Here is a 17519-nt window from a genome sequence, read left to right on the forward strand (position 1 = left end):
GAAAGTACTTCCCATCACTTGTAAAACGCTACGAATTAATTCCAACATCTAATAATATAATTAGATATTTTTGTATTAATCAGTAAACATGAATCAGTATATATACGTAAATGTAAAAGTTCAGACATTCTAAATGATTTTCAGCGGAGATGCGGAACGACACGGCGCAGTTTTTGCGGCAGCAAATAGCCTTTTTGCCTTTAACATTCTTTCGATCATACCTTTCCTGAGACGTGTAATCGGAAATGGTGTTTTCCCGGTAGGAAAAGGAAAGTACGGTTTCAACGGTACTTCCTTGCGATGTACGCGATGCATAACGAAGGGGAGATCACCTAAGCGCGACGACTACTCTGAAGATGATTTCATTGTAGGCTTAACCTATGATTAAATTCTACGATTTAATGTCTTTTTGTTAATTTTCCATTTATCTTTTTTTTATATTGTTCTTGGGACTAATATTTTTTAATTGCTAAACGATTTACTTGTAAAAGTAACGAAGAAAAAAGTAAATAATTAGAAGAAGGTGATTGAATTATGATTAAATTATGATTAAATTAGAAAATAATGTAATTTTGAAATAAAAATATTAAAGAAAATTGCTTTATAATATTTTTATTTCAAAATTACATTATTTTCCAGAATAAGAAAAACAAATTTCAAATATAAAAATTTCTTACGTCAAATATTGTCAATATTTATAAAATATTAATATCATTTTGCGCAGTATTCTTCTTTTGTCTTATTAAACTAAATTGCACGAGTAAGCCAAGTACCATTAAGACAATTGATGTATAATTGATGGCATTCAGAAAACGCGGGGGCGATGATAAATGTCGTGCGACGCAAGAAAATGTTAAGTAGCTACTCTCTTGATTGATTTGTGTAATCCGAAACGCGATTCATCTCATCATCCTTATGTATATTCATTGATGATGAGCCTCGCGCTCGCGCAAGTTTGAATAGCTGATAGATATAAAATTTATGATACTCACTTAATATCTGCCAAATTTTTTACAAAATTAGCTGTAATTTTGTTTTGAACACTTTTTAAATGCAGTTGTGAATAATAAAAATTAAACATACGTGTAATTTGTAAACGTATCAAAAGATTCTGTCTGCAGTATCCGTTCGCACGATGATTGTAACCGCAACAATGATGCGGAATTAACATGCTGTATTTTATCCGCCATTGTTTCTGGCCATGATATTCTAGTGAGACGCAAAATTACCACGAATAAGCCAATTAACCATCGGAGGAATTAAATAACAGCGGCTCCGAACAAAGCGTTCCTACAAGCTTTGTATTATTTCGTCTAAAGCATGGAACTATAATTACACTATGTTGCTAGAAAGAGAGCGAGAGAGAGAGAGAGAGAGAGAGAGAGAGAGAGAGAGAGAACAATTGTGCAACATGGAATGGCAGCATGCTTGGGGCTGCATAATGCAAACATGACGGCGCATATGCCGCGTAAGAGAGTCGTATTGTTAGAATTTGTTGTCATTGCCGTGCAGCTGAGTTCTTGGCCGTGTTGTCATCTGGGCGCTGAATCAAGGTTTATGCAGCTCACCTGCAAGTGTGCATATTTATTATATACTATAACGCTATGGCAAGCGAGACTGACAGGGGGAAGAACTAAGAGAAACTCGAGAACTTTTATGTTTTTAGGGATAATAAAAAATATCTATAAAATAAATAAAATAAAAGTACTCACAAAAAATAATTACAAAAGGAAAAGAGAAGAATTAATCAACAGAGATAGAATAAATTTGCTAAAAAAATAATAAAATTTAAGGAGATAAATTTAGTAATTAATTCCATGAAATAATATCTATTCGCTGCGAATCAATTGTTTAAATAACAGATTTGTTCGTTGTAAATGATATATTTGAAATATAGAGTTGAATAAACAAAATAATAACGCGAGTTCGGTGACACCAGACACGATTCTGATTTATTCACCAAAAGCAGATGAATCATCTTATGTTTTCCGAGTACATACATTCCGCAAAGCGGTACGACAAGATCGTCATCGTCATCGCCGAGTCATTACCGCTTTTTTTCACGTGACGATTGTACGCTGTCAACCTCATCGTTTTGTCCTTCCATCGACTAAGAATGTGTGAGATACATGTCAACGTTTTGTATACTAACCAATTTAAAAACGAGTTGTATTTTAACTCTGTTTTATAACAAACATATATAAGTATATATGTTTATAATACTATAAAAGTAACGAAGGAGAATCAATTTAATTTGATATCAATAATATTAAAATTAAATAAATCATTAAGCAATATTATATTATCATAAATATGTATTAAAATGGTTAAACTAGATCAATAATTTAAAAATTAGATATTAATATGATAGATCAGAATATAATATTTAAAAAATCAATTGTAGAGTTCGAAGCAGCAAAGTTTTAGTAACGTTTTATTGACGTCATTAAGACGTTATTAAAACGTCATTTAACGTCATCTTAATTGTTACTTGAGATAGTGGCGTTTAAAATCGCAGCTAAAACGTGTGAGTGGATTATTACTCTTGATTGTCGATCGTTCTTATATAAACTCACCATCAATGGATCTCGCACGTGGACGAACAATTCTTTTTTTCATTCTCTATCCGACCTCGTTGCAGCATTCTAGACTCAATTTAAAATTACTAGATGAATCATCAAGTATTGAAATTAAAATTACTATTTTGAGCTAAAATCGAGTAATGTATATATTATTACATATAACTTATGAGTACAAATACAAATGCATAAGTTGATTGTGTCGCGTTTTGAGTCAAAATGGCGGACAAATTGCGGTATTAACTCGACCGGAAAAGTCGCCTTGATCGCAATAAGACCACGATATTTCCTTGCATACGAATTGAGATCCGGATGTCATCGCATTTATTTGTCATCTATAAAGATAAGGAATATTTGTAACGTTTGTCATATTGAATTTTCTACATACATTTATCATATATTTTCTATATTCTTGTCTTATAGTTTTTATTTAATAGTTATTACTATTATTTTATTTAATTCGCTTAATTTTTCATATTTTCCCGTTCTATATCTACTTCTTAATTTATATTACAAATTCTACGATTTCATTAAATTGCGATGTAATTTCTGATTTAGATGGCTTCAGGTACAGATGCAAGTTTATATGATCCAAAACAGTTTCGCCGGGCACTGTTTTATGTTGGATTTTAAGGAGACAGCTTGAAGGAAACCAGGCATCCGAATATATGTCAATCTTCGTTTTATCTGAAAGAACTAGGCATGCGTGAGATTGAAAGATCGACTTGCATTATTCTGTCTGTCTCTTGCTGCAACATGAGAAGTCGTAAATATCCCAGAAATAAATTTGCGCGCCAATTAGAGCGACAAAGAGATATTTGCCTCTCAAATAAACTTGCGTATTTCGTCATAACGTTTCGTATAACATTTGAAGATGATAGATATGGACTCTTGTGTCTATTGAAAAGGCACCCGACGGTTCGACATAAATATCTCTTTAGGCGAATGATTAAAAACTTTTTTGTGATAGAGACAAGACATGGCGTCTCAAGTTTTTCATAGATTGGCGTGTACAATTATGCGACTTCCGCGAGCTTTCCTCAGGCGCGTCGCAAACCAATCGTTATGGGTGCAAGAAACTGCAGGTATGACGTATTCCATGTTCATCGCGCCCATCGGTTGACCTCACGTATGCTAATTGTCGCGATTTTATCTGCACGCGAACTTACCATATTGCCGGTTAACAGCTACGAAATAGAACACCAGGAAAAACTGCAAAGGAATTGAGAGACTTGATATAAATTTTAATAACTAAATCCTTTGTCTGATCTTAACCGCAAATTTTGAAAATGATACAGCTAAAATATTTTTTATAAAGGCAATCTTGCATCTTGCAACATCGAAAATTAACTTGTTTATTAATTATTACTTTTAACGACTAGAATAAAATGGATAGCTTTGAAGAAGAATGATGTAATTATGTGTTACGCGTATGAAGTTAAGTTAAATTGATTCAATTTAAAGAAATTCGATCAATTAATGAAAAATTGTATCAATTTCTAATTTTATTCGGAAAAAACAACTGCTTGGATGTTATATTAACATCGTGAAGATTAAGTAAAAGTCTCGACTCAGCTGCGAATGATATCACAGACGTAATCTAAATAAACTGCGAGAGTAATTGGCCATTGCAGGCGATGACCGGAAGTCCGTGGTCGGAGATCGCTGCCATTACTAACGGAATCTTATCTGTGGCCTTGATATAGTACTTACTGTTTATACACCTTTATGTAAAAGGCCAAAAGTCATACGATAGAAGAGAAACTGAAATGTTTAGGCGTGCCAAAATATATATCTCACTTGAAGCCTTATTCTCGAAAAATATTACATATGATTAAAATACACTGAAATAATTTTCTAATTGAAAATGGACAAATCAAAATTTTTTGATTAAATTTATTAGAATTCTAGTTGAGATAATCGGAATTCTGGTTGATATTTAATATTTCTGATAAAATCTACTAGAATTCTTATTCTAATTATCTCAACTAGAATTTAGTAGATTTAACCAGAAAATTCTGATTCGTCCATTTTCCACTAGAAACCTACTATTTAATCCAAGCAGATCATTTTTCTCCATATATGATATACGTTACATATACTGTATATTAGATTTCTTCAGTATTTTCATGTGCGATATTTTTCGAAAATAAGGCTCATGAGATTTTATCAGTCCTATTCTTTAAAAAGATACGTTAAGTTAATACTCAAATGTATCGAAATACTTTAGAAAATCTCAAAGATTCTTGTTGACTCTTTTTTGCGACGCTGATTAGTTCTATCTTTATTGCTTTGTAAATAGTTGTTATTGCATATTTTGACAATTATGTATATCAAGGAGTTAACAATATAATATCAATTGTAAATATTTAAGCAATTATAGAAAAAAGTAAACAACTAAATAGTGCGAGTGAATTGCTGTCTGTGATATTTAATGAAAAGAAAAAAGAAGAAAAAAACAGGAAGAAGAAAAATAAAAAGATATAGAATTTAATTTTAAAAAAAGTTAAAAGAAAATAGGAAGATAAGAAAGAATAGCGGAGAGAGAGAGAGAGAGAGAGAGAGAGAGAGAGAGAAGAAGAAGGAAATATAAAATTTAACAAAAATCGGAAAGAAAAAGAGAGGAGAAATTATGTAATATTAGGTGTTGGAATTAATTCGTAGCGTTTTACAAGTGATGGGAAGTACTTTCATTAATGTATTTTTTAATGCTCATGTGAAATAAATAACATTCTTTCATTAAAAAACGCTACGAATTAATTCCAACACCTAATATAATAATTATTTATAAAATTATTTGAAGCAATTTCGTTTAGAAAATTATAACGTGTGTTGCTGATATTAAAAATATCAAAAGATTATCCTTAATTAAGCAGTACGATCGTTCTTTTATTCTGAAAATTTAAAGCGATTCTTTCGATTTATGATTTCATAAGCGATTTGTTGGGACAATGGTAATGGTATTGAGGTCGATGCAAGCAAACCGATGTGACCGGAACATTGCGAGCAGAACGATCATCACAACGTCACGCAACTTGGTGAGGTTGCTGTCAAGGTCGTCACGTGTACTAACTATTATCACCACCACCCTCGCCACTTGAATGTTACGTCGGATCGACGGGTTCGGGGGTGGTCGAAGATCACAGCGGATTCTTTCAGTGGTCGTTCGCTGGTCACCATCTTTGTGAGGTTAATTCTAGCGGGTCCTAAACGAGGACAATCCGCTGGTTAGCCGATTTCGTAGGATAAATGGCTAGAAGTGGTAGGTGGTGGTTCCTGAATTGCAGAGCCTAGGGGATGTCGCGTCCTGGTGGTAAAACTTATCTGAGCTTGTGGCGTGAATTCCTGGCCTACAACTCGACCACCAGAAGATTTGGCTTAAATCGGCGTCTGGGAGTAAGTTTACCATTTTTGTCGATTTTTAAGAACTAAGTGCAATGGTTGTCAATATCGAAAAGCGCACGTTGGAATTCATAAATGAGACCACAATTAATTTTTTTAATATTTATTAAACGTCTAATCTGAATTTTTTTAGTTTAATTTTACACTTTATTCTATAATATTTTATAAATAATTTTACAGTTTTATAAATAATCTCTTAAAATTTAAAAAAATTTAGACGGTTCAATAATTCACCTAAATAAAAAAAATCGTTTAATTATATTGTATTAGGTGTTGGAATTAATTCGTAGCGTTTTTTAATGAAAGAATGTTATTTATTTCACATGAGCATTAAAAAATACATTAATGAAAGTACTTCCCATCACTTGTAAAACGCTACGAATTAATTCCAACACCTAATATATATTACCCGGGAAAAAATGTTATATATACATATGGACATATTTTATATATTAGGTGTTGGAATTAATTCGTAGCGTTTTACAAGTGATGGGAAGTACTTTCATTAATGTATTTTTTAATGCTCATGTGAAATAAATAACATTCTTTCATTAAAAAACGCTACGAATTAATTCCAACACCTAATATAATTATAATTGTATATAATTGTATACAAAATATGTCAATTTGTTATATAATTTTATATAATTATATACAAAATATTTTTTTCCGAGTGCATGTATGTATTTTTGGAACTAAATAATCTTAACTTATACCAATTAAAATAAAAAATTAACATTTAAATATATGTATTATACTGGTAATGATATCTTAAGATACATTCAGATTATTAAGCTGAAACTCGAGCCGAATTTTGAGTCATAAGCATTTCGACTAAAATTTATTGTTTTTTGCTGAGTTGCATAATAAATGTTACCGAAATACTCGCGGTTCAAAGGTTTGACTTGAGTTTTGGTTCGATAGTCTGGACACACCTTTAAAATAGATTATCGCTATTATCAGTTTTGTTATGTGTATTCGATTTTCGTAACTTTCGTAAACGAAAGATAAATTACGCTCTTTTGTTTAAATACCCATTTTTATAGGTAATAAAAGTGGAGATAATTATGATACAATAATACAAGCAATACGAAGTATCTTATCATTATACCAGAAGTCTGAGTCAGAATTTGTGTTTTGCGATATACATTGTTTGATTTAGGTCTGAAGCTAAAGATAATAAAATGAAAAGAAGATAAAGAGAGAGAAAGAAAGAGAGAGAGAGAAAGAGAGAGAGAGAGAAAGTCACTTATGCAAATTTTCAATGCACTTCGTGCAATTTCCAAATTTACACATTGCAAATTTTTAGTTTCCTATTTCTTCTCGACATTCTCGAACTAGAAGCCATACGTTAACTAAGTTTTCACTAAGCAACTAATGAACTCTAAAGCCATTTGAGTGTGGATAATGGTAATTTTCATGACAATAAAACGGCATAATATTATAAGGATAAAAAATTTTCCGCTTTTCTGTTTATTCTTTATTAAAAAGAATATCCTATATCTATCTTTAATTAATTTATTATTATTATTTTTGCAAATTTGATTTTAATAATTATGTTAATTTATTAACTGTGATGAAAAAAAGTGAATAAACATGAATGTAACATTTAATTTGGTAAACTTTTCTTTAAAATTAAATAATAAAATATACGTCAGTGTTGAAATTACTAGAAAATGTAAAAAATAATTTTTTTTTTTTTCATTATAATTTATTATTTTTTATTTTATTGTAAAACATTCTTCAATCTTCTCCATTGATCTTGTGTGATCAATGATAAGTTGACAAAGAATCGCTAATGAAGTCGGATTTAGAGGACGAATTAGCAACTATTCTAATACGATCAGAACCTCAATAAAGAGTAGTTAAAGAATAGTTACGTGGCGAGACATCCGTGAAATAGTCGAGACACTCGTTTTATAGCTTCTTATTCAAACTCCAGATAGACGTAATAAATTACAGTGTATCATTAATTTATATCAATTTCCCGTTTCTATTTATATCTATTTCTATTAACGTATTATTCACATTGGTATAACATTTTATATCGCGAGATGAGAAAAGGCAATCTGAAATTCACGATTGAAACAATGGTAATGACGTATAATAGTGTTAAAGTATAATATTCACACATCTCCTTGCGATGAAGAAAAGTTTATGTTTTATATTTTATTATAATATCAGAAAATCTATATATTCTCGGAAATGAATAACACTTTAATATTCGAAGAAATATGAATAGTGAGAGGAACGCTCGAGAACTGTCGACTCAAGGATCAAGGACTTACTGATCGTAATTAAATCCTGCAATTCCAGAAACCCGGGATGAATGTTTCCACGGTGTTTCCCGAAGGATACGTGGAAAATGACCGAGTGCAGCGGCATACATCATCGATGCCCAAGGAGGACGAGGACAGATCCGCTCAGGAACGACATCGACGTGAGTCTATCCTTTTAATTTTATACAAAGAATGAAATCTATACAGTTTGAAATACTATTATATGTTGTTAAGGAAAATATGAAGAATAAATAATGTGCGCTCTAATTACTGCGCTTGACTCTCAGTTATCTGTTTTACTTTTTTTGATTTTAAAGAAATCTATATTTTAACACGCATAAAAAACAAGATATTCCTGATACATTTTTTCCAAAGAGGTTCATACTTAATTCTTTATTTTAGCTTTTACTTTCTTTTACTATTTTTAATCTTAAAAAATGCGCTATCTTGTTATATTTTGCGTTAAATACGTTATATATATTAATCTACGTTTTTAAATCTATATAAATTCATGGATGAGTTAACGATTTAATAGCTAAACTTCGACACGGTATGATATGCTTCATGCGGTTTTTCTGCAGGAAATCGTACCATTTATCAATCCCGCGGAAGTTCTTCGAATCATTTACTTGCATAAATATATGAAAATACAAAGGAATGCGTTTCCGGCAGCACAACGTTCGATGGCGACGTATCCGCATGAACGCATCGCTGCAGATTGTTATGCAATTAAATGGCGTGTCATATCTTGAGAAAGAGATTACGAGGCGATTTTCCGTTTAATTAAATTCTTCATCTCTCAGGAAAATCCAGGGTTAAACGTATAAAAACAGTGCATAAACATTTTGCTACGATCTTAATTCTTAATCCTTTCATTTTGAAATTGTGTATCAAATTGCAATATCACGTAAATTTTTAAATAATTTTTAAAACGAAATCTTTACAATTGTTGTATTTATTGTACGAAATATAATATCCAAGTATATTTTTTATTTTAACATATATTTATTTGTAACAAATAAATCTTTTTATTATTATATTCTTGTTCGTGCATTGCGAAAAGAAATTGTAACTTTATACCACTCGTAATGTATTTCAAATTTTTAATAGCATTATAATCAAGTATATCTTTCTGATATTCTAAAACAGTAATACAATATTATTGTAAATAAATTTTTTAATATTCTTATTACAATAATTTTGACTATTTAGTAAATGAATGATAACAAATTCCTATTTTATCGACAGACATGGGCTATATCAGTGCTACAAAAGTTTAATTCTGCAACGCTTTAAATCGTTCTCGACAGATCGCGACTTACGTGCAATTCATGAAAAAAAAATGCGACCCAAAAATCATTCTATAATTTTATATAATTTATTTAATTTTTAAACTATAATTTAATATAATTAAATACTATAGAATTTTACACAAAATAAAAGCGCACATTAATCGATAAAAATAAGTTCTAAATATTAATCTATTATTCTCATATCTATTATTACAAAAGACGCAAAATTGAAAATTTTATTTTATTTTTTATTTTGTTTATACTTTTAAATTCTTTTCCGTGAAGTTATTATCAATGATAAGACCTCAGCAAAACTAGAGTGTTACGAAACCTTTACATTCCATTTTGCTACACTCTAATTATCGATAATCGTCAATACAAATTATCAATACTTATCGCGACGCTTGTTTTTCTGAACTCTCGCATATTTTGCAGCTCTTTATTCTGTTTTTCTCGAATTTTCAAAAACAATAAATTGATTCAAGAATTAATTTAATGAAGAATTTTATGTTGTATTTTACACGGGTATCGATTAATATCTCTAAAATTAATATCTTTAATTATGTAAAATTATTGAATTTAAAATTTTGGACAATTTTTATTTTTTTAATTCGTTTTCGTTGTTCTCGAAGTTTCCGGAACAGGAAAATTAATTTTACTTAACAAAGATCTCGAACGTGCTTAGCCGGAAACGGCGAGTCGTGCGAAACGGATAATTTTGCATTCCGCCGCGTCGTTGGCGTGCCTCATTTTCTATGCGTCGACAATTATAGTGTTCACGACTAGCTTGCGGCGGCGGCTTCTATACATGTGATTAGCATCAGCTGTTAATGTTATGCGTTCGAGAAATTGCACCCTAACGATCTCGATAATCACCGCGATAATCCGACGATGTATGTTTACGTGCTGTCGATTCATTGTTTCGTGCAAGAGGAAGGTGTTTCTTAATCGTGTATTACTTCAATTCCTCATTCCATCATTATTTTTCTCATCGAGAGATGCTATACTAATTATTTTATCAAGAATATTCTTATTTTTAGATATGTTGATGGATTATATTTTCTTTCAAGACTAAAAATTTTCCACAAAAAAAGGAGTTTATGTTGATAAATTTTCTCAGTTTATAGTAAATGCGAACAATTTTATCACGCAAAATTTACTTTGCGAGTCTTCTGAGAACGTGATGCAATCAAGTTTTATAGTAAGACGAATAAGCGAGGAATTTGACAACTCCCGGTCGCAAAATATAAAATTCTCGTGAAATCTTTTGCGTATTTGTGCATGAAAAACTAACTTTTATTATTTAACTGCTGTCTTAAAGTGCGAAAACTCGGGTCTGGCTTGTAAAATGCGTCGGATTTAATTTAAATCAAATAAATTAAAACTAACCGTGAATTTTACAACGTACTTTTTAGAATTATGAATTAAAGTGACTTCACAAAGAATTTTAAAGAATTTTGCATAACGATGCATAAGCGATTGTAAAAAAATTATAGCAACGTCAGTGCCGGTAGATATGAGATTTCTCACGGTACTTTTTGTTTCGCATCACAAATGATCGCTTGTTGAGATTCTACAATTTCCGCTATGCTAACATTTGATTATTATCCTTTACTACGCATTATTTTGTTATACACGTATCATACGGGATTTATTTCGAGGATAAATTCCTTAAATAAGTGTGAAATCAACTTTTTTTTTAAACAAAAACTTATTTAAATTGTATTTTTTGTTTCTTTAAATATTAATGTGAAATGTTGTAGAAATATTAAAATAAATATAAACATTATTCTCACAATTTGAATTTATGTCAATTTACAAAATCATTATATGTAAATTTATTTTAATTACACATTACATATACTTTGTTCGGTAATTTGTAAAATCTGATGTTTTTTAATATTTAGAATTTAACATAAATTTTAATATTAACGATTATCATCATCTGGAATATATTATTACTGATATATTATTTTCTGATTTTATTAGAGGAAAGTTATTGATACTGACATATCTTCTGAAAAAAATCTTCTTATTTTTTTTAGTAACTAAACATATTTACTTTATTAATACTGATAAAAAATATGATCTGTTTAAATAATTAAGAAAATAAGATATATTGTACATAATTTATATTGTACATTTGTGGCTCATTTTTTTATAAAATTAGCTAAGAACGAATTCTCTACAAATGCAAAAATAAAATTCTTATGACTTTCTTTGTAAATTGCATAGTTAAATAATATAGATATTTTATTGATAATTTAAATCATTAATATAAATATTAATAATAAAAAATTAATATTAAACATTGTATTAATGTTAAATAATCCTATCGAATGCTATCTTGTATTTACAGGAAAATCTTCCAAAAAAATTGTCGCGTTCTTGTAGAACAGCACAAAGTATGTATATAAATAAACAAAAAATACATCGAAGTGAACAAATTTTAGAAATTCTCATATACACTCACTTGTAGGTATTTTGTTCGGATGAAAGAAGAAAAAAAGAATACGATATGTGCATTACTGATATCTGCTGTAACTTTGGAGCCCATTTTGTCAGACGCTCGTTTTTGCTTGTTTTATAAAAAAGTTAATTATTACAAAATTGTAAATAGTATTATAAAAATTACTATATCATCTGATAGAAGACACGTTCTAGTTTGTATTTACGTTCTAAAATTTTATTTTTAGTTTATGTTTATAAAATATTGTATCCAAAAACAAAATAGTATGATTGTATTGTTGGCGACTTTTCTCTATATTATTCGGAATAATAAGTTAAACTAGATTGCTGAATAACACAAATAAATAAAGGAGTATCAAATATAGAGGTACCAAAAATTCAACTTCAATTTATTTGGCGCTCCTTTATTTATTTATGTATATTATTCTAAGAACTGTTTAAATTGACTAATAAGAAATGTTACATAAAAATAGAAAATAAAAAAAATCAAGTGTAATTACTAGAACAGGATTTTTTATCATACACATTAAATATAAATAAAAAAATCTATTTAAACAAAATAATATGATGAAAGGAATGATATTCTTCTAGATCGATGTCACATTTTCGCAATGCTAGCAAATCGCAAGAGCGATTAATCAGATCGACTAGAAAGATGATCATGCAAGATATAATTTATAAGCGGCAAGATATAATTTATGCACGGTATATTTACAGTAAGTCGATTAAATTCAATTTTTCCATACACGTGTAGATAAAATAATAATAATATTTCCACGGGAGATTTTCCATTGATCGAAACTTTATAATTTAAATGAAAGAAATAATTTCTACTCCTACTTGTCATGTAACATCATTATATCTATTCATTATGAATTTAGATATCACTTTTCGTTTAGCTTCATTTCTTGAGCATTTTAATTAAAAAAGAATACACTTTTTTAAAACTAAAAATATATTCTTAAAAATATGACAAAAGAGAGACATTAAAGTTAAATGGATCGTTTTATATACAAGGCATCCGAAAGGTGCCCCAGAATTTTTAATTTTTCGAGAGATGCAGCTCTTTTTATGAGTACAATAATGAGCTCGTGATTTATTAGTTTTATTGTTAAAAGTCGTTACGAAAGATGAAAGAATTAAACGGAGAGCAATCAGTGTGATCTCAACAATGATTAATGCTATGATGACTATTGTAGTGATTCTTCATGATGCATGGCCCGCCAATGTCATTAAAGCGTTACGACGTGCCTTGTATCGAAGCAGCGTAGTTTTCCTCGATCCTGCGAATTCCCGAACGTGAATTGCATAACTCTGCGCGTTTTTTCCATTTCTTAGAAGAGCGCGTAATTGTTCTTTATTCACGCTATCACGAATCTATCTAATTGTTTGCCTAATTTCGCATGATTATCTGTATATACGATATGGATTACTGCTGTTCAATTATTTTCCGAAAAAGCACGTTAACAAGATAAAAAATTTTCCATTCTTCAAAGAAACATATCCAATATGAAGTATTTCTATTTTCTATTGCTTATTTATTTGAATAGTGTTTTTGTTATTATATTAGATTATAATGCGAAATAAATTGAATTAGAATAATTATTCTTATCATGGATCATAATTTTAGAAAAATATCTATTAAGAATGAAAAATAACCAAACTATTTTTATCAAATTGATCAAAATAGCATATCTTTCGATTATTTAAATTTGTAATTTCTGGTTCTCAATTAATATGTTTTCAAATTTATGTTTTTTATATCTTTTGTATTCAAATATTTCTCTAAAATTTTTAATACATATATTTAATTTTTATTAAATATGATTTTAATATTTGTAATTTTTTTATAAGTAATATATCCAGTGGAACTTACATTTAAATTTAAAAAATATTAAAACTAAAATTTAAATTGCAATTTTAATAAAATAAAAATTGGATTAGCATTAAATTAGGAAACAAAAGGAAGGAAATAAAATTCTTTGAAATTGAACAATACATGAATATGCCTTTGATTGCGTGCAGTAATTACTTTACGTCAAACAATTCTAAATGATAAATTTTTCTACAGTTAACGCAATGATATAATCGCGTAATAGTTGATAATGACTTTAATGTTCTTCGAAATTTGAGTCACACCTCATAGACTCTTACTACTAGCTAATTTCGGCGAGCTTTTAAATGAGACATTAAGACTATATTATATCTTCGATCAATCTTTAGATTGATGAAATGTGACTCAATGTTTCATTAATTTTATTGTCATTTTAGTATTACTATGATAGCTATCATGATTCTCATTCCCAGTTATCGTAACGAAATATGCTGTCACAAAACACGTACGCAATAAAGTATACTGTATTTACAATTGGATAAAAAAAATTTAAGAAGTAATTGAACGGAAATTTTTTCTTGCTATATTAATAGAACTATAAACTTAGACTATAAATTGAAATGTAAGATAAAACTCATTTACTGCAGCAATATACTCGGTCCTCTCGATGTTGTACACAACTATTCTCATCAAGCGCCATCACAATCAGCATATCGGGGAGCGAGATGTAACACACGCGACATGCCGTGTAACGTGCGAACGTAGTGAATTCATCGCGGGGTTACGTATGGAAGTTGCACAGACATAATTATTCTTGTGCGAGTGGCGCGCGAGAATGCAACGTGAGTGCGCGACGACGAGTGCACGGCGCTAATTGCGGAAGCTATTTACTATGGAGTCGCTTTGTCACCGCGTAACGACCCAATTAATGCTGTTTAATTATTGTCTGTTACTGTTGCATTATGACAAGGAAACCAAGAGACCTTCTTGGCGGCACAATGTTTATCTGCTTCGCAAGTATAATAGCGTCGATAAACATCGATAACGTCGTGATAAAAATGCGCGTAATGTTTATTTTTAGCAGGATTGTAAAGATTAAGAGAAAGGAAAATTTTATTTTGTCGGTTGAATTAATTTGAAAATAAAAATGGAAGTATTTGTCAATTAATATAATATTTATTAAGCAGTTCAATATATAAATGGTTTTGCCGTAAATATCTAAAAATTTAGCAAGATACATATCTAAAAAATAATTTTATTGGATCATCAAAATAATTGTTGCAGGGCACTTAAACTGATTGCTAGAATGTCAAGACTTCTTGCAGCATTGCTCATCATGTTTGAAATTTCTACGTAATTATTTTGATGATCTAGCAAAATTATTTTCAGATCTGTAGTTAATTTTTAGATATTTCAGCAAAATTGTTCTTTCCTTAAACCTACAATTTGAATCGTCCTGGTAGACAGCAGTGTTGCTGATGCTTCACCATTTGTGTACTTATTTATTCCCGCATACCTCAAATGTAATTCTTTGAATACACACAATAAATTAAATAAATATTTTTTTCTTTGATCTGAATTCGCGCGTCGAGGTCTCCAACAGTTTCGCAGGTGTTTCTACACTGTCCTCCGTATTACGGTGCGACTTATTGACTTAATGCACGTCACGTTGAATTGAATTTTTGTAACAAAGGAGATCGCTCTCGTCACGCCCACGCGAGAGCGATTTTTCAACGCGGGCGTTAAAATGCGGTTCGTAAAAGCGCGCCTCTTTATCCGGCAGCGAAAACGAAAGCGAGGAAAGAGAGCGGGATCCCGAAACTAACTTGGACAGTTCACTGACACACAGTACCATCCATAAATTTGCGAACGAGAATCCACTTTAAAATACAATACGCACAAACCGACTCGTTAATTTATTACACTGATTTAATACTCACATTAAACTGGTTTGTAAAAAGTCTCCGATTTTCTATTTGACTTTATTTAATCTCTTTTAAACGCGCGCTAATCCCAAACAGAACAACAAATTACGATAACGTCAAAATGATATTAAAATAAATCGGAAATGATTGAAAAACGATTTTTATTATTTTGGAATCATTTTGACATCATTTTGGTATCATAATGACTTGTTATTCTATTTGAGATATGCTATTTTTATCAACCCTCGGTGTTACTTTATACTGTTTTGCCACGTAATTATCGTATGAATATTGTGTAAAAATATCATATAAAAACATATTATAACAATTTTTTTTTCATTTGAAACTAGATATTAAAAAATATAAACCTTTCTATTTATATTTTTTAATATCTATTCATTTGCTCGCGATAACGAGCAAATGTTTGTATTTTTATCACATATCTGTATTAATAAAAAAATTGACACCTAGCTTTTGTTTTTCAAATTATCGATTGATGTCTGTTCTGCATATATGCGCTAAAGTGATTTTAGTAGGTAAACAAACAAGAGATGGTTTCCTAAATAACTGTGAGTAGAAGACGTAAAATTGCGAAAAAGCCGTTCCTGTTAAAGTAGGAACGAACTGGAAGTTGCTGTCGAATGTGTTTTTATAGTCATAATTTTGACGAATTATATTAGAATATAAATTATAAATTGGCGTGTGTGCTCATTAAAGATCATCTATCTCCGCTAAATCAAGTTTACGAATTCATGAATGGTACTGTATACATATATAGCGATGCTTCGTTGCCTCATCGTTGTGTCACGCGAATGTTTATGCGTGCTATTTATTAGTGGACATCGTACGTTTTCTTGAGCTATCATCTGAAAGTATGGTTTTTCCATTATGATGATTAATTGGAAGAGATACGCAAATAATTTGCATTTAATAAATGCAGAATGTCCCCCCAAAAACTTATTCTAATTGTAAACAAAACAATCACGACTTAATTGAAATAATGCTATGTTAAAAAGACAACGTAAAAATTTCTTTAGTAGACGTCATGCAATTAAAATATGTAATTAAAAAGTTTAATTACTCTTAATATATCTAGATTTGAAATGAGGGATTTCAAATTTTGTTTAAGAGGAAATAAATTTCAAAATTATATTACAATTAAAACTCATTTATATATTTAATCGCCAATTATAATTTGTTAAACAAATTCTTTTAATTTCATGAAACACTTATTATCTAAATTATCTAAATTTTATGTTATAAAATTATGTTACAAATATTATTTTGGCTTATATTTAATATTACTAATTAATTTTAAAAAATTATATCTTATTATTTATATTTAATTAATTATATCTTAATTACTTCTGTCTACTTATATAGAGAGCTATATATAGACTTCATAAAAAACTTCTTTAGCATTTTAACTCAAACAATATCATCATGACTTTTTGACCGAACAAAAAGTCATGATGATATTGAAATGACTCCAAAATGATTATTAAAAGTTTCGATCAGTCATAATTTATTTTAACGTCACTTTGACGTTATCATGACCTGTCGTTCTTGGGGACTTAATAGTCTCAGCTGCATGTCAAGGGCACGCGTCGCGATTACGCGACTGGGCACCGCGCGTCCGAGAGAGTGACAGGATCGACATGATGCTCTTCTTCCTTTCCTTCTTCGATAAGTTTTCGAACGTACGCAGATCGACTGCATGCTCGGCTGGGGGCCTCAAA

The 17519-nt window shown here is 29.9% G+C and overlaps 1 protein-coding gene and 1 long non-coding RNA gene across 3 annotated transcripts in view; one reads left to right on the forward strand and one right to left on the reverse strand.

The window, feature by feature from the left end:
* Window positions 1-3047: 3047 nt before the first annotated feature.
* On the reverse strand, window positions 3048-17077 carry LOC147908148 (uncharacterized). Of its 2 annotated transcripts, XR_015546769.1 has the most exons (3): window positions 14498-14923; window positions 8270-8432; window positions 3048-3791 (listed from the first exon to the last, which is right to left on the reverse strand). It is a non-coding gene; the product is annotated as an uncharacterized LOC147908148 (long non-coding RNA). The 2 variants fall into 2 exon arrangements; XR_015546768.1 differs by lacking the exon at window positions 3048-3791 and having other exon boundaries at window positions 7671-8432; window positions 14498-17077.
* The window catches only part of LOC105144325 (aquaporin homolog protein drip), a 33569-nt gene continuing 21899 nt past the window's right edge, over window positions 5850-17519 (forward strand). Inside the window, exons 1-2 of the mRNA XM_011053173.2 lie at window positions 5850-5975; window positions 8298-8421. Coding sequence (XP_011051475.1) covers window positions 5877-5975; window positions 8298-8421 — 223 coding nt within the window. The 5' untranslated portion in view covers window positions 5850-5876. The remainder of the gene's footprint in view (window positions 5976-8297; window positions 8422-17519) is intronic.

This window comes from Acromyrmex echinatior, chromosome 11 (genome assembly GCF_024713525.1).
Source record: "Acromyrmex echinatior isolate Ae372 chromosome 11, ASM2471352v2, whole genome shotgun sequence".
Classification (NCBI taxonomy): Eukaryota; Metazoa; Arthropoda; class Insecta; order Hymenoptera; family Formicidae; genus Acromyrmex; species Acromyrmex echinatior.